Source organism: Pterocles gutturalis, unplaced genomic scaffold, assembly GCF_000699245.1.
Source record: "Pterocles gutturalis isolate BGI_N339 unplaced genomic scaffold, ASM69924v1 scaffold45697, whole genome shotgun sequence".
In the NCBI taxonomy this organism is placed as follows: domain Eukaryota; kingdom Metazoa; phylum Chordata; class Aves; order Pterocliformes; family Pteroclidae; genus Pterocles; species Pterocles gutturalis.
In genome coordinates, this window is record NW_010111971.1 from 13,857 (window position 1) to 35,382 (window position 21,526).

Below are 21,526 nucleotides of genomic sequence, written 5' to 3' on the forward strand. Positions count from 1 at the left end.
TAGGTGTCTGGTAGCATATGTGTATGAGAGAACATATGACTCCTCAGTTCTGCTGAAGTTCAGTCTAATACGTAGCTTTTACAGTTTTCTGTAGCACATGTCAAATTGAAAAGGCACTGTTTTGTTTTTCAAAGGGTCACAGAGTTACTCAAAGCTGTGTTTGTTTTGAGGGCTGGGACTCTGAGAATGTGAAATGGTGTTAACTTTATAATAGATTCTCTGTGTACCTTTATTATGCACGATATTATAAATATTATGCATAAGCAAGTGTAGCTGACTACTTCTATGACTAGCTTCTTGCTCATAGAATTGACATAATCTTTCATCCATTTAATCAAGGTACAGAAGAGCTCATATTTCAGATATCGTAACAACAGAAATAAATCCAGTGTCCCTTTCATTATTTCAGCTACATAGTATTTCAGCTTTGTTCTCCTTAGCTGAGGCTTTGCAGTGATAACAGCAGTGCGTGCTTAACTACATTAGTGTGGTCAGATCTTCCAATACGAACAGAAAAATGTATGCAGAATGTACACCGGAGAGGAAATTGATCGCATCTTTACTGCAAATAGTCAGCTTTTTTCCACAGTGAATCATGTGTTTTGTAGTTGAACCATCTGAAGGCAGTTACCCATCCTTTAAATAACAGCATCAACCTTTTGCTAAGAAAATGCTCCAAAAACTAGAAATGAAACAGCTACAAGAGAGATGAAATCTTGGTATATTTAATGCTCCAAGTTCATTGAATCTGTACAAGGAAAGATGCATATTTTTCATCAGTAACCAACCTTTGCTTGAGAAGCAATAACTTAAAGATTAATCAAATATTAGGAGCTTTTGTTTAAGCAGCATCAATTGGTAAATATTGTCATTTTGCCTTTTTCTGCTCTGCATAGCTGCTGCTGTCCAGCACTTTGAAAGGAAGAATTCTGCATTGTGGGAGAAAAAAAATATGTTTAAGTCAATACAAAGAAGGAGGTGGGAGGTTTGTTTATAAAGATAAAACACTCCATAGGATTCTTTCATTTCTTCACAAATATAGATTCTTCATGCTTCAGAATTATTTCTAGTTTTGTTTTCTGTTTGTGACTTACCTTACTGGTATACTATAAACACCTCAGGTGATTAACTGATTAACTAAGAAAATTACTGCAGAGGAAGTGCTCTTGAAGGCTATGCCAAGTTCCACTTATGGCACTTTGTTATTATCTATTTTGGGACTTATGAACTGCTAATGTGTTATCTATACATATGTAATAGCAGCAGTTGTAATGAATACTTGCTTAGCCTGTGGAATTTCAAAGCACCCTGTGGAGCATTTGCGTTCAGTGTTTCTAGAGGCAAATGAATTGTGCAGTCTGTGGTTATTGACTGGAGTTACGGATGCAGACAGGTCAAAGTGGTTCTGCAGAAATATCACGCAAAAAGGATGTCACTACGTATGCATGAGCTGTATGAAGATACTTCTGGCAGCACAGATTCTGTGTCATTTTTAATAATGAAAGTGAGAAATATTAAACACTTGCATACAGTAGTGACAGTACTATCTCAAAACCACCTTGTTGCACTGTAATTCTGTTTAGTGGCAGAAGAACTTTGACTTGGCCAGGCATTTGAATTCCTTTTAGGTCTCCTTTCCTAATTGGATTTTCATATTTCATTCTGCTTTACCTGATCACAAGATACCTGGACATCTCAGTAGAGTAAGGCCAATTAACAGGGTTTCAAAGAATGTTCTGGGACTCAATTATAGGAAATTGGTGGGATGTAAAGCATGTTTGGCTAGTACAATAATATTTTTATATTAAATAGTTGAGGCTAACAGAAATGTTTAAATGTAGACTTATTTTTTAATTTCCAAACAGTGCAGTAGAGAGCAAAAATAAAGGAACAAGAATTGCATACATTAAATTCTAATTAATTAAATTGCCATATACTTTTAATACAAAGAGAAATTGTTATAATGAGATGCTTTGTCATTCATATAAGCAAGACCATAGAAAACATCCTAAAATTTGTAAGGATTCATAATGTTTTTACTAAACAATAACCTGAGTCCAAATTTCAGAAAATTATGTATGTTTTACTGAGTCTTTTTATTAGGCTCAGCCTGTGATATTCTTCATAAATGCACAGGCACTTTGAACAGAAATACTGAGACAGCTTTATTGGTATAGCCAGGAACGCTGCTCGGAGCTTCTGAAATGACAGTACAGTAAATATAGCGGGCGGTGTGTGCGTTAATACGAGTCACAATCACCTTATTACTTCGTTGTACTGCTGCTTGCTTTTGCTTCGTGTGCAGTTGGATAAATTTTTTCTCTTCTCCATCTGTTAACTTTGGAATTGAACTTGGAAAGGTGTTCTCACAAATTCTCTATCCCTTTTGTTCTTCCATGTCTGTTCTTCATGGAGGTGCTGACAGTGTAGGAGAGGAGAATTTTCTCATGTAGGAGAAAAAGGTTGTGACCATTGGAATTACTTGCAGGAGTTAGACATAGGATGTGGAATTCTGCTGCTTGAAAGATGATTTCTGAAAGCTTTTGTGCACCCCAGCATATAGAAAAAGAGTCAAACTTGTTTGTTCCACAGGCTGATAAAGAAGATGAATATTTCTTCCTTTGTTCAGGCACCTGAGGGTCAGCAGACTCTCAAGTCAGTTGGGGAAGCTAATGACTTGTAGATACCCAAATAGGCTGGTGATAGAACAACAGTATGTTGTCTGTTTGTCAAACTAAAAGACATGTGCCGCTGTTGCCTCTCTTAATTTGATAAAAGTAAATGTAAAACAAATGCACTGCCCCATATTTGGATGAATTTGTGTTCTTGCTTTCTAAATTGAATTAATTTAATATTCCTTATAACTAATGTTACTGCTTCTCTTCTAGTTCTGCCTATGACAACGTCAACAAAGTTCGAGTTGCTATAAAGAAAATCAGTCCTTTTGAGCATCAGACGTACTGCCAGAGAACTCTGAGAGAGATTAAGATCCTACTGCGCTTCAGGCATGAGAATATTATTGGAATAAATGATATTATCAGAGCTCCGACTATTGAACAAATGAAAGATGTGTATCCTTTCAAAGTTTTAAGTTATTCTGCATAGTTAGTGATGGCTGCCCCCTTCTCTCGTTTGATTATTTCTTCCTTTTCATCATCTTCCTTACTAAATTTTAATAAAAGTTGGCTCTGTTATTGTAAATTGAAAGGGATGTTCATAGTGTTTGATCGGTTTATAGACAGATGGATAGAGTTGATATGTAGGTGAACACTAGTTTTGTTTGTTCTTTTTCAGGAAAAGAAAAAGATATTTCTGTCTTCCAAGGCAAAGAATTCAACACTGTAGAGATTATTTAGTTTAGTCACTTAATCCTAAAAATGTAATTGCTCTTAATAGAGCTGTTGTTAGAACTGGTTGCTTTGAGGAAAAAATAAAATGCCCAGACTCTTCTATAATAGTCTAAAATTTTCTTAAAGAATAGAATGGATACATCTTGGAGAGGGGGGGAAAATTAAAAGCAAAACACAACCCCTAGTTTTGCAGTGCTTCCTTCATAGGTGAAAAGTCTGAAACTGCACATGGGCAGGTAAACATGCTTGATTAATAGATGCAAATCTGGCCTCTTTGTTACACTAATTGTTCTTTCAGGGTAAACTTGGCTTTGTCTAGATATGATTTCATGTGGATATCTAATGCATGAAGGAGCCTTAGCTGGGAGCCTGTACCTGAGATGCAAGGCCCAGTTTAGAGTCAACCAGCTTAATTTCTTGAAGTCTGTGTACATTGGTTTCCATTGGCTTTTGCATATGTCTGCCAATAAAAGGCATAAGTGCGTGCAGTCAGAAGTTGAATTGAATCTAGTTCAAATGTTTTCACTTCATAAATTATTGATATGTTATTTGAGTTCAGTCGGTCTTATGAGAGATTCTGAGGTTGCATTTCTGTGGCCATTTTGACTAATGGAACTGCATGCTGCCCATAAAAAGATGTCCCAATTGTGTGATCCAGTCTGAGTACCCAGAGGAGAGGATGAGAATGCCCAACTGGAATGGCAATAGTAGTGTCTTTTCGTGAAATCCTGTTTCGGTGAAAAGTGATCACAGAACTCTACCCCAGGGGTTTTGCAGCCAAATTGAATTAAGGGAGAAGAAAATTTTACTTAACTCATTCCTGCCAAAGCAGAAAAAAAAATACAACCCTTTCTTTATGTTCATTGCAGTCTTGGGAAAAAAAAAAATCTGACTGAAAATATTAGATTTAATTTTGGTAAGCAAAGGACTGATGTGTTCAGTGTAGCATAATAAATATATAGTAAAGGAGAACAACAGCTGAATTTTTGAAGTGGAGAGGAGGTGTAGAAGACTGATCAGAAATGATCAGATCTTCTACCTTCGCGCATCTCAGATTATTACTCATTAAAGTAAAAACCAGTCTTTCTTGGCAAGTAGGATAGGAATCTCATTATTTTAAGATTCCAATAAATATGAGGCTCTAATATAAAGATATAGAGGTTTATGATGATTAATTTGAGAGGAGCACATGCGGATGCCTCTTAATTCTGTAAAGGGCTGCATCGTGTAACAGAATAGACTTGATTAAAAACTTGTAAAGGAAGAAGCAACTACATAGTTTTGTAAGTTTCATGAAAGAGACCAATAAGAAAAAAATTGTTACGGAAGTTTCATCTGGTACTGATTGTTCATATTAAACATGATACCCTGTTTGTTTTGCTGCCTTACATCTGATGCCTGACAGATACATTGTGCAAGATCTTATGGAGACAGATCTTTACAAGCTCTTAAAGACTCAACACCTCAGCAACGACCACATTTGTTACTTCCTTTACCAGATTCTGAGAGGGTTAAAGTATATCCATTCAGCCAATGTGCTTCATCGTGACCTCAAACCTTCAAATTTGCTGCTTAACACCACTTGTGATCTCAAGGTTAGTTGAAATTTCTTACAAATTTTTCTCCCCTGGTCTTTGTAAACTACCTGCTATAACCATGACTGTAGTTTTGTTACAGGGGTTTAATGTGATTTATTTTTTTCCTGGAAAGATTGCGAAAACATTATTGGTTTTGATAAAATAATTATTAAGATTTGAGTGACTAAGAACTCACTGTTACGCTGTTTTTATGAGTGCATCACTGTTTCCATCTGGAGGCTCACATTGAAACAGCCTCTTTGAAAGCTAGGTAAAAATACTTGTCTGAAGCAGAACTGTGTTTACCTAGAAAGTAAACTCAAAACTGTGTATATTTCAAGTCTTGGTTTCGCTGTGTTTAAAGTGTTAATTATTCACTGTTGGAAAAGGACTTCATGTTAGTGGGCAACTGAGATGCCGTATGAAATTCAGGGCTGATGAAATGCATGGCAATTACTTGGAGAGAGAACATTCCTAACTTACATTTCCAGTGATGGGCTCTGTACTAGTTAATACTATAGAAGGGTGATCTTAGAGCTGTTATGATTCTTGAAAAATATCAGCTCAATGCTTAGTGGCATTCAGTAAAGCAAACCAAGTGTGAAGAATTAGAACAGAAATAGAGAATAAAACAGAAAACATGCCATTCTATAACTTTCTGTTGTTTTTGAGTCCTCAGTTCTGTGTGATCATAGTTATCACATTGCTCCTATGGTATCCTTTCAAAATGAGGAGACCAGAACTTCAGAGAACGTCTTTCCGTATCAGGAAGTGCTGTTTTGCCCAGGTCTCCTCTGCTGGAAGACACTGCCTGAGGAAAAGAGAGAATACAGTAGAATTTTAGAAGCTTGTTAGTGGCATAGGCAGGGTGAATAGAGAACGGTTGTTCACTGTCTTTACCTGTGAAGAAGGTGGGGGGTGGAGGGGGGTAGGTGAAAGGAGGGGGTTGCATGCTCAGAGTGAAAGGACATAGTAGTTAACTTGCAGCATTGTTAAGATGTGGAATTTGGTACCGCAGAGCACTGTAGATATTGCAAATAATGTGACTTAAAAAACCACCAAGCAAGTCAGTAGAAGAAAAAGCTAATGAATGCTGCCTCTGGTTTAGAGTCCCATAGTGACAAATGCATGGAAGATGACAGACTAGTAGAGAAGCATTGGAGTATGTTCCCTTTTACACTTTACATTATATTTTTGCTGTTGGTCACTGACAGACCGAGATTACAGAGTTTACGTTACTTTGATCTGACTGGTACAACTTGTGTGTGTGGCACCTAAGTACACTTTGGGTTTTATAGTAGTTCTAGCTATCTCATTTAAAAAACAAGCAAAGCAACAAGACCCTCTTCAAAATGTAAACCAGTTGCTGGCCATGCAAGTTTGTCACAATTCCAGGAAAAGTCCTTGCTGTTCGTGTGCTGGTCCATTCTAAATACTGGCTACATGATCAGTTTGCTTTACATTCCCACTGCTACTTGTCAGCTTTTCCTAATGCATGGTGCTGCTGCACTGGTCACCTCCAACTCTTGCTATGGGATTTCAGCAGCTGTTATTACATCAGATCCCTTCAAGGCATTAACTCCTTCATGAAAGAAATGAAGTAAAATCTACAATGACTGTGCAATAGAAGCAGGAAAGAACGGTTTGACTAGCTCTGTGTTACGTGCAATTAAAGGCAATAAAATAATAAAAGGCAATGTTTTAACACCAGATAGTAATGAGAAAGAAAGGAAGCTCACTGGCAAAATAATACAATATAAGCTTAGCGCGTACTGTTCTGGTTTCTTTATAAGATTTTAAAAACAGCAGGCCGCTGCAGTGTGCGCTTCCTAGTGCAGAATATGCTAGTCTGTGTGACAGAGCATATGCTTTTCATGACCTAAAGGGAACTGTGGTGGTGTGCTAATACCGCATCTAAAGTTTAAACATCAGAATTGGAGAAAAAACTAGTACGTGTTAGGCCTTGTCTGGTGAATGCTGAACTTGTACCAACTTGTTTCTTCTAGGACTGTTCTGCAAGTCTGTGTGTCAGCTATGCACATGTACATGCTTACAAAGTTGATTATTGTACATAAACTCAACGCACAGCACACTGTGAAAATGAACAGCTTAAAATCACACTTTCAGAAGAAAGTTTGTTCCTCTTCAGTGGTAATGCTGTTAGCTTCTTTCTTTAATGGCATAATCGGAGAGAGCTGTTGATCGCTTCTGGAGCTCAGAGTCCTACAGCTTGTAAAAAGAGCTGCTGCTTTCTTCTCCCTTAAACATGATCTTGCCTTCTGGATCATAGATTCCATTTCCAGGAAAGAAATGTGTGAGTCTCTATTGACACAGTTTGTCTGTGCGCCCTGTAGCTTATCCTAAGTAGCTGAAAGGCTCAGGGCAGAAGTGCAGAACCTAAAGGTGTTTCTGTTTCCTTAGACTATGCTGCAGACTTAAATGAGACCTTACATATGACTTACACATGCTGAATGAAAGTTTGTGAAAGTACGTAATTTGACTTAACTACTGTCTCTTGTTACATATTTTCAGTGAAAGATTAGATTTGAGAGTCTGTGAAAACTACGACCTTGGAATCTCTATCCAGTGAGAGTCCTGGGTAATAAAGATACTGATCTTCTCTTTTGCAGCCTGGCATCTTTCCCGTGAATGAGACTAGTGCATACAGATGTGCTACAGGCTGGAATATACTGTAAAATAGTATCTAACGTTTTTAGAAATATTTTCACATGCTTTCATTATGATCAGCATCCAACATTTTAACCTGTTTTCGCAGTTTTGTAATTAAATAAGTTACATTGAAATTATCATAACTATATAATTTTCCTAGGCCAGTGGTGTTAATATTTCAGAAAAATAGGTCAAAGTTATTTTAAACAGTTTCTCAACTAGTATGTTGCAGTGTCTTCAGTGTACCAGTTTACTCTATCTGAGAATCTGCTTCAACTTGGTTAAAACATTAACACACTATATCAATATTATTTATCAGTTGTGCTTTTCTGTCTACATAGTGAATACTCTCAAGTATTAAACATCCCAGAATTGTTAGATACTTCTATAGGCTTGAAAGGAAGGCAATGAGACAGGGTGTTTTTGAGGAAAACTAGAAGTTACTGTTTGTTTCAGGTTTTTACCTATTACTCCAGAGATGCAACTGTTTCAACTACCATCTTATAATTAACAACTAAGCTTGATGGAAGCCTCTGCTTTTCCTTTCATACAAATATATACGTACACGTGCACAGGCTACCCAATGGTACAACTTCAGATATTTCAGTGTATTAGTAGCACTGCTGGGTATAATTTCGATTGCCTAATAAATGGTCATTTGTACGTGATCCTCATAAATTGTCCTATCTGCTTGATAGCTTCATCCAATTTTAAGCCATCTCTGGTTTTTTTCTTTAAAAAAAGCATGCCTGATACTGATTAAAAGAACATTGTTTTCAAGAAGTGGAAACTAAATATATAAATAAGATTCTGGCATTGTATTTATTTAGTGGGGAAGTTATTATTTTTCTCTTAGTAGCATCATTTCTGTCTCCAAGGCACGAAGCACTGAGTGACATACCTGGGTCTTTCATTATCCGGTTTTTTATTCTCTGCTATGACTTAGTCAAAATGCCAAGAAAATTTTACCTGTCATTATGTTGCTCTAACAGATTCTTTCTTCTTTTGTTTTAGTTCTGATTGAGAAGCCTGCCTTTTCTGCTGCTTTGACTTTTACCAATTATTATTTGAACAGGCGTAGTGGACTTGTAATTTTTTTTTTTCCCCCGAAGTAGGGTAGCTGCTGTGTTAAATGTGTACTGTGCTACAGGGAAAGAACTGTGTGCCCTCACCAGGGTACAGTCATTCTCTGTGCTTTGTCCCTTGCACCCGGGACTTCAGGCAGGGTGCTGGCCTCTCCAGCTTCTCTTTTATTCTGCCCTGCTGATGTTCCTGGTCAGCTCTGCAGCTGGTGGAAAAACTGCTAACAACCAAAAGCCTCTTTCTTGCAGCTTCAACCCTGATGCTTTTCTCACTAATGGTGTTTCTTCTTTTCTGCTTAACCTGTTTCTGCTCTAGTCAGCAGGAGCTTTTTGTCATTTTAATGAGCTCTCTTTGTCATTAATCTTCCTTTCCATCCCATGTGCATTTTTCCACTTGAGTTGAGAGATTTACAGACACCTTCTTTAATTCAGTTCTTTCACCTCACTGTGGACCAGAGTTTCTTCTTTTGTCTTAATAAAGACAAATCAGCACTTTGCTTATGTGTAATACTGTAATTCTGCACCTCTCATTGCTATATAGTCTTATCTAGCTTTTTTCTGAGGTTAGGAGGAAGAGACAACAACAGTTTTACCTGCCTGCATGATTATTTTCTGAAGTCAGTAAAATTGTCCTCTACAGTTTCTTTGCTTCTGTCTTTACAGGAGACTCTTCTGATTATTTGTACTGATTCTCTTTATGTAAGCTGCTAATTGTACACAAGGCAGCTGCTCCATTTCTGTAGCCTGGGAAAACCTTGACATGCTTAAAAGGGTTCTTTTTAAAAAGTGTTGTTTTCTAAGGATTCAGGGGTTTGGGTTTTTTTTTTAATAGGTAGCTAAAGTCAGAGTCATCTCGTGCAGCCTGGCTTATGAATTTCATCATTGCCTTTTCTTCAGTCACTCTGTTTTAAGTCAGTCAGCTGCTGAATCTGGTCTTTCAGATGTAGCTTTTAGTCAGCTGAATCCCTTCTTCCTAACTGACCGGTCAATTGTTTCACAGGCTGTCCCTCCAGGAAGATAAAGGAGTAGGCTACCAGTGTCCAATGTGGTTTCTTGGTTTTCGGTAGGATTATCCATTACGGTCTTTATTGACTACAACGTATCATTGCTTCACATTTTCAATATAGTCGGTGTACACAATTGACTATCAAAGAGTATTTGTATGCATCAGAGGAACCTCTTAACTGCTTGCTACTCCTACATTTGAAGCTTTGTTTTTCTCAGAGTACATCTTTCATGCAAATACATGTGTGTGGAAATCGATCATTATCATAAACTGGTATTTGTTTGGTGGTGGCAAAAGCATATGAATGTGCTACTCAACAAGCTTGCCATTTACCTTTTGGAGGGTAAGAAAGGAACAGCTGCTGTGCATTAGAACACTGTCTTCTCATTTTCAGTTTTCTTGATTTCTCTCTGGAGAGAGGACACTAAATAGCTCTGAAGGCCATGGAGCCTCCTTACTGGAGTATAGATAAAAACACTTTTTCCTTTTTGCTGAACTCACTAGGTCAGAGGTTTTTTTTCTTTTCATGGTTAGTTAAAACTTTACTGATACAGGGCTGAGAAGTATTTTCTTGTGGGTTTTTTTAAGCTTATGCTTCCTTCAGCAGACTAATCTCTCCAGTCTACCATTATTTCATGATTGGATAGGATGTTTCTTGTGTAAAGATGCAGTTATGACAGTAGCTTTTGTAAAAAGGAGTGTTGAACTTCGCTGCAAATGTGTCGGTCAGTGATTTTGTTTTCTTAATCTCTTTTTGTTTTCTGGTAAATTTCTAATAACAGGTTGGAGCAGTATATCTCTCCACCTGTCTGGCACAGAAGGTGTTAAGTCAGCCCATAGCGGAACATAAATTGTGCACCAGGAACATGGTTTTTTTTCCCAAATCATTTATTCTTCCTGGCCCCTGCATGGCCTAATTGGATACTCTTTCTACTTCATCCAAAACATTTTTCTTAACTTTTGTGCAATAATTTGTTTCTAAAAATACACGTTACCGTCCCTGTAAGTGTTGCATCATGGGCTGGGGAAGGGTGAGTTAGTAATGTTTTAGCATTGGAAGCTGTATGTCTAATATGCTGCTCTCTTTTTTTTTTTTCCCCTTATTTCTTTAAAAACAGATTTGTGACTTTGGACTGGCTCGTGTTGCAGATCCAGATCATGATCACACCGGATTCTTGACAGAATATGTGGCCACACGTTGGTACAGGGCTCCTGAAATCATGCTGAATTCTAAGGTAAGAACCACAGTGCACTGCTGTGGTGCTTCTGTTGCTGGTTATTCACTTGTGAGTACCAATTTTGCTTTCCCCCTCCTGTGTTTTTAGGATCAGAACGCATGCATAGTCTTGAGGAAATGCGGTAATGGATTTGCTGTAAATTTGTGATTCCAGATACAATTACTGGATGCTACAACGGAGTAATCATGTGCATGAGTTCCCATGTGTCCAGTTCCTTGCCAGTCGTTATATTTCTTTCCATCAAATGCTCTTCCACAGAGCAGGACAGAAGCACTAGTGATGAGAGCATTTTACTGCTGCCTTTGCCAAGGCTTGCAAATGTTGCCTTAATGTTATCTTGACATCTTAATTTAGGTTTAGAATGTATAATGAGGGTGAATCTGATTCTGAAGGCATGTGATCTTTGTTGTGTGTCAATCTGAATTGCATTCCCATAGTCTTAATGAAGTAATCTCTTTGGTTTTTTTAATACTTGGAATTATTCTTGTGTACGTCTGTGGCTGTTTTAAGGTGTATGCAGTCCCTGTGTGGTGTAACGAGTATCCTTCATAGCCTTTGCATTAGTTTCTACAGCCGTGCACCTGTTAGACAAATACCTGTGTGATGTGTGTCTGTATTTTATATCACTTGAAGACTGTTGTTTCTGTAGGATTACTGCTTCACTGGTTGTTGGGTTTGATTTGTTTTGGCAATAGTGTGTCTAATGTGCTTTTAGAAAATAGCCATCTGACCAATCCAGGGTTTTTTCCCAGCTTCTTATATTTTAAACTCACATTGAGGCCATAAACACAGAGCAACTTAACCTTATTTCTGGATATCCACGTATCAGCACCTTTTACAAGAAAATATTTTCTGTGTTTCTTCAGAGGTGGTCAATTTACAATTTTCCTGGCGTATAGCCTGGTTCTTTTTAGATTTACAGTGCCTTGAAAACTAACGGTCAAATGATCACGTCCAGAGAAGTCAGTGCTGAGGTGGCTGCAGATTTACCAAAGTTTTCGGCTTCCGTTGGAAGCTCCCTGCTAACGGGAGGAGGAGTAGTGGGCAGCAGGCTATGGGAGAATAGGGCAGGGGAGCTTGTGGGGCCGGGGGTTCTTGAGGTAAACTCGCCCCTGTGCTACCCAGGCACTAGTGTAACCAGTGTGCTTCTGAAAAAGCCTTTTCTTATGGATAACACAGGTTATCCATACATGTGAAAATACGGCCATTTGTTCCACTCTTCTTATATCCCATTTACTGTCCTTGCCCTTCTCACATTGTCTTTACTACTTACTTACCTGTTGTGTTTTACAGATCAGCTAACCAACAACCTGTTTTGCCCTTTCACCCCTTTGATGGTGAAGGATGCTTATTGTGTGGTGTTTAGACCCTATGAGGAAGAAGGATTTTTTTTCCCTGTATTTAGCATACTGTTAGGAGCTGTACAATTAAAAAGAATAGCTTATTTCCAAAATTTGTCAGTGTAAATTTGCTATAAAATTAAGGAGTCTCAAAAATTTGCAGTTGGCAATGTGTTTAGCTAAACTTAGAGAATCCTTTTGGAAAATCTTGCCTTCTTCAGCTCTTGCTACCCCTTCAAAGCAGTGTTTTTGATACACAATTCTTAATTGTTCTGTACAGAAAAACTGAACAGCATGAACAAGCGTGACTCATCTAAAAAAAATAATTTACATGCACTTTCAAAATTTACTAAAGTAACATGTTGCTGCGCAAAAATTTCTTTGACAAAAATGTGTTTCTGCTTTACTTGCAGGGTTACACCAAGTCTATTGACATCTGGTCAGTAGGCTGCATTCTGGCAGAGATGCTCTCCAACAGGCCTATCTTTCCAGGAAAACACTACCTTGACCAACTTAACCATATCCTCGGTAAGCTTTATATCAAAGTAGCACTTCCACATCTGTCTGTCTCTCTCCATCTTTTCTACCAGCTAGACTGGTCTTGGTCACTCATTTCTTTCTATTGTTGGTCAATGTATAATGTATGGATCTGTAGGTGTATCATCTGTTCCCTGTAGCTACTTCTGCAGTGATTTTTCTACAACAGATCATTGATTTGGGGGTTAACATTTAGTCTGAAATCTTCTTCCCAGCAGTTTTAATGTTGAGTTTTAGCAAATGTGATATAATGGTTTTAATGTGCTTTTCATAGGAATGTAGTGCTGTTTATTTTTTTTTAAATAGGTATTCTTGGATCCCCTTCCCAAGAAGACTTGAATTGTATAATAAATTTAAAGGCCAGAAACTACTTGCTTCCCCTACCACACAAAAATAAGGTACCATGGAACAGGCTGTTTCCAAATGCTGACCCCAAAGGTACTTTCTGCTCTATTACATTGCTTCAGATGTTCAAAAAATGGATGTGAGCACCAAAAGTAATGTCAGGAAGGGATTTTAAAAACCACCCTAAGAATTTATCTGTATTGGAAATAGAACATGCACATCCTTTAAAACAGCAATATAAATCTAATAGAAAGTAATAAACCATCATGAAACCCTCATACTAGCTTTTTACAGCATTTTTTTAGCAAGTCTAAGATTATGTGTTGTAGTGTTTGATCTTTAACTTACATGTAAAACGTAAATCCCATCTCTTTTTATTGCCTTTGGAATCATGATACATTACTCAAGTACCAAATATAAGCATTGGATTTTGACATAGGCATCAGACAAATCTTGAACTTTGTTTCTAAGATCAGATATGAGATAGCTGCTTATTGCTGAACTCAGTATAGTTGAGGAGACAGCATGTCAGTTCTAGATCAAACAGGATCATTCCAATCGAGGTATGGGGCCTTCCACAGTATGAAAGATTTAAAATTTAATGGGTTAAAGAATTCCAGTTATGATAAGTGGACCAAAAGTTATAAAAGAAAGGAATGTAATAATTGTTGCTTTTCTTAACAAGGCTTTAGTAAAGCCTAAATATGATTTTGTTTTGCTATGTAGCTATTAACTTGCCTGTTAAATTCTACTCCGTACAGTTTAAGGGTGGTTGTATTCACAGTACAGTGCTCTTTTACCTGCTCTGACACAGTTCCTAAGTCACTTTTTTTTTAAACTGCTATGATAATTTACTCTTAGTGAATATGATCAGATACTAAACTACCATGTAAAAGCTGATTTCTGCAGATGGAACTGTGTAGAGCTGGTTATCCTTATCATAAAGAGAAACAGCAGTGATGTGTTCTGCTTTTATAATAGCACTCATCAATGTGAGAATTTTTACCATGGGCTTCTGACAGCTGAAATTGTAGCAATGCTGATACACGTAGCTGCGAGGGGAACATGCTGTTTTTATGACTTCTGCAACAGCTTTTCATCAAGATCTTCAGAGTAGCTTTGACAGAGCAGTTTGTCAAAAAGCTGTTTGTCAATCATTTCAGTAAAAAGCATGGTGCACAGCATGCTTTAGCACAGAGTGAGCATGCGAGTTTCCAGTGTTGAAAAAACCACATCAAAATATTTAATAGTTAATTTAATATTTTAATAATTAAACTATTTAATAATAATTAAACTATTTAATAGTTAATTGCTGTGTAAGTTGGCAGTTTTTTCAAGCTGCCGTTGAATGCAGTGGTGAAGTCCTGTCTCTTCTGTAATGCTTGGTATGCATCTCATCCTGACGCAAAGCTACAGCTACATTGCTGCAGTAAGAGGCCTCTATTTAAGGTCTGTGCCATAAATGATGTGGTGAGGAGAAGAAATGGAATGGAATTTAGGATACTGCAGATACCTTTGGGCTTTTTGCTACTATAACCATTCTGTTTTCTTTTCTTGGGAAAGGAAAACGTGTTACAGTCAAAGTAGCTGAACAGTTGCATTAACTGTGACTTGTAACATTTGTCCAGAATTTCATAGGACTTCACTCTGTCTTACTGGATCTTCAGGTTCTCTGTGGATTCTTGATGAGTTGTTTTCAACAGATTTTGCCTGAATCTCATGAATATGAATATATTTGCATCTTAGCTGGAGAGTATCTTCTGGGCTGCTAGTTAGGCTATAATAGTTCACTGTGATGATCTAGAACTCCTAATGACTTCTGGATGACATTTGCCATTAAACAGCCAACTTCTCTTTTCAGAATAAGAACATATTCTTGATTACTTATTCATTTCAGAAAAGCTCTCTTGGTTTGGATTTTTGTGCCAAAAAGCATCTATTTGAGTGAAGAAAAAAGCCTGATCTATTCAATTTCTGCTGTAGTTAGACTGTACCATAGGGTTCTACGCATTTCTTCCCTTCTGATGCTGCAGAGCCTTTGAAAGGGCTTTACCTCCGTTAGACCAGATCGTGCCAAAGGCAACTGTAACCAGGGAATGCGATAAGATGGGCAGATGAATATACTCTGCCCAAGTTACAGGAAGCAATCTCCTGCTTCTGTTACAGCTACTACAGCTGGGCGGTTCCAGATGTAAATTGAAATTAGCACAAAACTTATGGTAGCATGTATTTTCTATGTAATATCAGCATTTATAACACTTTTGTACTTTGGAGTGTGTATTAAACTCTTGGTCCCTTTTTTTTTCCTCTTAGCACTTGATTTGTTGGATAAAATGTTGACCTTTAATCCTCATAAGCGGATTGAAGTGGAGCAAGCTTTAGCCCATCCATATCTGGAGCAGTATTATGATCCAAGTGATGAGGTAAAAACACTGTTAAAATGTAAATGTTGATCAAATGATGCAACAGGTTATTGTCTTCATTAGTTTAGGGACGGTGTTTCTACTCCTGTAATGGTGTTGAAGAACGAGTTGCATCAATTTACCAAAATTTTGTGTTTCTTCTTATAGTACAACATTTTGGAGGCACAACACAATAGATGCTAAGGAATACTCTCCTGAAAATGGAACTTCTCATCCCACTATGGTTTTGTTTCATAATGTCTCAGATAGTTTGCCATCAGATTATGCATTTAAACCCCCCAAATCTGAACTCACTGTAGACTAGTATACAATTCTGAGGAGATGTCAGGTTACTTTTGGTGAAGAAGTAGAGGAGGAGGAAATAAGCTGGTTTCTCTTAAGCGACAGATATGTTTATTCTGAGAAATACAAATGTTTTAGATAATTTTTTCTTCAGGTACATACTAAGTTACGGGCCTTTAACAAATGTTTTACCTTGTGGTATAGATTTGAGTAGCTGCTTACTATGGTTTGATTTTAAAATTTCGTAAACTAATATATAAAGCACACAGAGGACTAATAGAATGAGTTCTTCCTTGACAACTGCACAGTATTAATATTTTTGTTAAGCACATTTTCAGATTTTTTTCCCCATACGGCAACTATGTGAAATTCAACTGAACAGTAATGTTTTAAAAAGTAATGATGTTTCTTCATATTGTTAAGCCTGTAGCTGAAGCACCCTTCAAGTTTGATATGGAGTTGGATGACTTGCCGAAGGAGAAGCTGAAAGAACTGATTTTTGAGGAAACTGCTAGATTCCAGCCAGGATATCGATCTTAAATTGTGCATAGGTAAAGTCACACCAATATGAAACCACCTGGGCAGGGGGAGGAATTTTGGAACTTGGTTACCACTAGTGAAATGTAGAATTTACCTTTTCTATTGGTAGGATAACTAGCTGTTGAAGGATAGTTTTATGCTTATTCATTTGAGCTCAGTCGTGTTCTGTTGTTGAAGAAACAGTTTAGTTTTGCTTAGAACACTGAAGTGTCTGCAGGGAATCCAAGCAATTATCTGAGATGTTTCCCTAGTTTTCAGGTTACATTTAAGGAGTAAGAGTTACATTTAAATAGTGCTTCCCAGAATAAAAGCTATGGTAACACTTTGAAATGCAAAGTTTATTTAAAAAAAAATTTTAAGGTGACAGTGTTCTTCATATATTACAGACTATTTTGTCATATGGCTTCAAATGCTTAAAAAAAAATTCCTTAAATGTAATGTACAGAGGAGAAATCCCTTCAATTATTTTAAAGGGGAAAAAAACCCTATGAAGCTTCGGTGTGATTTAACTTCAATTTAAAGTACCTCTGAAATAGTGTGAATAAATAAGAATAGGTATTTAAATATTCATAAATTAGTTATGATTAGTCTTCTTAACCTTTTGAAGATTTAAAATTTTAATTTAAAATGTAATGTACTGATATTCACTGTCTCTGAATTTTTTTTCTTTTTTTAATCAATTAAATTAAGTGGTCCTCATATACCATGAGGCTTGAAAGCCTCAGTAATTTCATACAAAATTGGTCAAATACTGACTTGAATAATTTTTGTAATACTTAAAATCATAGAATCATAAAATGGGTTGGGTTGAAAGGGACGTTTAAAGGCCACCTCGTCCAACCCCTCCTGCACTGAGCAGGGACATCTTCAACTAGATCAGGTTGCTCAGAGCCTCATCCAGCCTGACCTTGAATGTTTCCATTTTACCACCCTCATGGTAAAGAACGTCTCCCCTTACATCTAGTCTTGTGAAACTTCAGTGATACCAATTCTTTGAAGTATCAACATTTTGTTACCGGAAAAGAAAAACAAACCAAAGATGACAACCTGATCTAGGTCACCTGTTGAATTGTCTTAAAAGTGGTTTCTGTGCTACAATTCTACATTCTACAGTTGACATTTTTGCTGACAGTTCCAGCAGAAAGGTTGTTTTGAGCCAGTGAACTTCCTCACTGCAATAAATCCATGAAAGAAAGAAAAAAAAAAAAGTGGAGGAAACTTTTGAAAATACAGTTTTTACTTAGGGTAACTTCTGTTGCCACTGCCTTGAATATTCAAATGTATAGAAGTTCACAAATGAAGTAGGTTTAATCTTTAGAAATACTGTATTTTGTTTATTTAAGCTTACTAGCGAACATTTGAAAATATTTTAATAATTAAAAGTTAGGTAAATCTGAGGTTCACACACCTGGCTCCTATTAGCTGGTCATTGCCACTAGAATTAGACCTGGGACACAGTAACACGTGTGGTGCTTATCTCCTGTCCGTGTTTTCTAAACCTAGTTCTGTACAAGAGGCACTAGCACTACACATATGCATTCTGGAAGAAAATTATATAAATTTTTAGGAGTAAGTTGAAACCTGTTACTAATAGGCCGTAGTATGAAGGAAGGGAGAGCAAATAGCTAACATTGTGGTAAATTGTAGTTTATGATCTCTCCTGCTTGCCTCTTTGCCCAGACCATACTTACCTAGGTTGTATTAGGGATAAAGATATCAGTGATCCGGTGCTAACGGAAATTTCTGGTTTGCTAAAAATGTTACCTTTAAATGTTACTATGAAGAGTTGATTTGGCTGATGTCATACTGAAATTTAAATATTGTACATAGCTTGGTAATGATATGCTGGTAATTTGTCCTAGTCATTTGTGGTTAGAATTATTAGCTATTCCACAGTAGCAGTTTAAACATAAGTAGCTGACATCCTAGAGAAGGCCAGTCCCCAGGAGTTGGCCTAAAACGGACAGTAAGCATCTCTTCTGTGCATTTCTAGTCCCCCTGTGCACACCCCCAAACTTTGTCAGCTAGCTCTTCTCAGTGTTACTTCTTGAGATTCAAAACTTCCCCCTTTACTGTAGTTTTTGGAATTAAGCAGCACTGTGAAAATAACATGTTCTTCAGATGACCAAGTAATGTACTTAATCCATTAGCTATGATTAATCTTCCTAATCTTTTGAAATTTAACTTAATATCTAATGTACTGATATTCATTGTCTGACTTTTTTTTTAGCATATATTGGTACTGCTGTGTCTGACTCATGGTAAACACAGTGTAAATAGAGCATAGAAATAGGAAAGTATGCTTGTTTTAAGAGGCGATGTTAAAACTTTTTCACTGAAATATTATCTCTGCTCTTTTTTGTAGGACAAGGACTTAAAGGACTGGGCATGCTCAAACGTTGCTGTTCCTCTTCCCAGTTCTTTATTGTTGGTCATGTCTTGTGGCCTCTCTCAGCTTATCCACTAACTCCTTTGAGCCATTCAGGAGGGCAGTTCCTGGTAGTTTTGGCTTTTCATGCTTTCAATGAATCTTTTAAGCCTGAAGAATTGTAATTGACACTCCTATGCGTAATGCCCATTGTTGACCTGTTGCAGTACTGTACTGTAAGTGCACCTACTGCTGGCCGTATTTTAACTGCTTGCTTTCTGGTTTGAAAGATGCAGTGGTTCCTTTCACTCCTGGATCCATATCCAAGAAGATAATTCATTAACCTGTAAGAAGTTTACGCCATGAACTATGTTTTTCTGACTTTACTGAAGTCGCTGGCATTTTTTTTTTTTTAAAAAGCTACTATTCAGGGCACTTTAAGTCAGTGACATCCCAGATTTTGTTTGCACTTCCTTTTTAAATAGAAATGGTTAGCATCCAGCGGAGTTCATACCATTATGCTATGGATCACAGCATAAATTGTATTCATGTTAATCTTGCTTACGCACTTGTTGGGTTTCCTGTGCTGTACATACAGATATTCTGTACAGCGTAAGAGCCACATGGGAACCCAACTTAATTGAATTCACCTAAGAAACATTTCTTTCATGTATTGACAAAATTTGTACCTTTTTCTCCCCGCCTTTTCTAAAAGAGATCACTTAAAGTTTAACCATGTTGGAGGCATAGTACTTCCAAAGTTCATACCATGTAGTAGTGTTTTTAAGACTTGTGCAAAGAGAACGAGTGGCAGCTCGCCAACTTATATTTACTCACCGTGTGGTGGAAGATTAACAAAGAACATAGTGGCATGATGACCTAATGGTGAATGCTTTTCTCTGTGGAAGGCATCCATATGTGGTGGCAAGCAAGAAACCAAAATATGATGTTAATAAACTCAGTCTACATACTGCATACCAATGAAATGCTTCAAATGAGGATTGATAGTTTTTATATTTGAATCCAATCACTGACATTCAGAATTCTTGCAGAGAGGAACACTGCATCTTTAAATGAGAAAGTTTGATTTTACTTTTGCTCCTACAGCATGTCAGCATCTCAAGTTCATTACTTGCAACCTACACTATGGTGATTTGTAATCAAGCCTCCATGAGCTCGTGACATGAAGTACTGTTCTGTTGTCAAGTACTATCAAACTTTTCTGATAATGCTGAGTTAGGACAACCAAACAAAGCTAGCACTAAATAATGTTTAAAATTGTATACCTTTTAATGATCTTTTCAAGTATTTGTTACTGAAATTGTATAATGTGGAGTTTACTAGGTGTTATGTTCCAGTGCAGTGCCTCCTTTTCTTTCCCCACTGCTCTCTGTGGTGAGAAATTTGCCTTGTTTAAAATAATTACTGTGCCCTCGCATGACTGTTAAAGCTTTCTGTGCAAAGATGATTGTCTAAGTGCCACATGCCTATGATTGAGAAAAAAAATAATCTATTGTTACCTCTGAGTTGTGTTCAACTGAAATGCTATTCAACAAATAACTTAGGAAAAATAGTTCTATTTTTAGCTTTTCATATCTCTGCTGTCTTTTTCTCATTTTATTTTGGCAGCAGTGAAGAATGGATTGTATAAAGACTGCTTGCTAATATGAACAAAATGCACTTGTAATTCCTGGAAATAAATTTAAATCTTATATCTTCACATTAACATTAAGAATTAGTTTTTGGTTTCCTCTTGGGTAATGTGTTTGAATGGAAATCAGGTTCAATTGCTACTGTAGTATATAAGGACGCTTGCTGGTTAATAACTCCAGGCTTCCTCATACCATTTAGTCTGCTCTTAAAAGAAATCTAGAAAGCCATTAACTTAGACTTCAATAGATAAGGGTGCTTACAAGATTCCATTTAAAAATTTTCTTTTTCCTATAGGTTAAGTGTTAGTCTGCCAAAACTAATTTTTAATAAGCAAGGGTTGATCATTAAAGGGCATTTACTATTAGGAAGTTCCTGTGGTACATGAATCTCTGTTGTGGGGAACATATTAGGAGCATTGTCAGGACACTGCACAAGTGATTATTGAATTGTGGTATGGAACCTATGCTAAAAACATTTCTATAGAAATATGCACTTGACTGTTGATACTAGTGTAGAAATTTCTCTTGACATTTCTACACATCTTTACCAAAATGCTTTTCTCGCTCAGTTTTGACAAGTTGAAATATTTCTAGAATCTCTGCTACTTGTATGATCATAATTACTACAGGAATAATTTTGGCATGGTTGGAAAGATGACTGTTACTGAAATTAGTTTGTAACACCTCAGTTTAAATTTTTTAAGGAAGAACTTTGGCAGCTTATATCACCCTTCTCTTTCCCAATTCTTTTTTTAATACTTTCTTTAATTTTGGATTTTTGGGGAGGTGTAGACTTACCCTTGCATTCTGTCTCTCAGAATGAGAAGCTGAGGGTTTGCTTTACCTAACATCTGGTGCTTTCAGGCTTTCTTCCTTGGCTATTCTTGCTGAATCCAGTTGGCATCCATCAGTATTGGTAACCACGTTCATCAATCTTTTACCGAATTCAGTAAACATTGTTGGGTTGAATTTGTTGACGTGTCAAATGCAGAAGCATGATTTTTTTTTTTTGGTCAGCTTTTGAAAATAGTTTAAAAGAAGGTGCCTATAACAACACTGTGTTAGGTCAGTTATTTAATCATTTTGCATTGATTTTTTTTTCTTTATGTAGTTTTC

The 21,526-nt window shown here is 36.9% G+C and overlaps 1 protein-coding gene across 1 annotated transcript; it reads left to right on the forward strand.

The window, feature by feature from the left end:
* Positions 1–2,883: 2,883 nt before the first annotated feature.
* MAPK1 (mitogen-activated protein kinase 1) lies at positions 2,884–20,963 on the forward strand (the record flags this gene model as incomplete). The annotated part of the gene is made up of 8 exons (XM_010073879.1): positions 2,884–3,071; positions 4,756–4,945; positions 10,804–10,920; positions 12,677–12,791; positions 13,107–13,238; positions 15,459–15,568; positions 16,274–16,401; positions 18,756–20,963. Coding segments are annotated over 7 exons (969 nt in total), but the record flags the coding sequence as incomplete, so codon positions are not given.
* Positions 20,964–21,526: the final 563 nt, after the last annotated feature.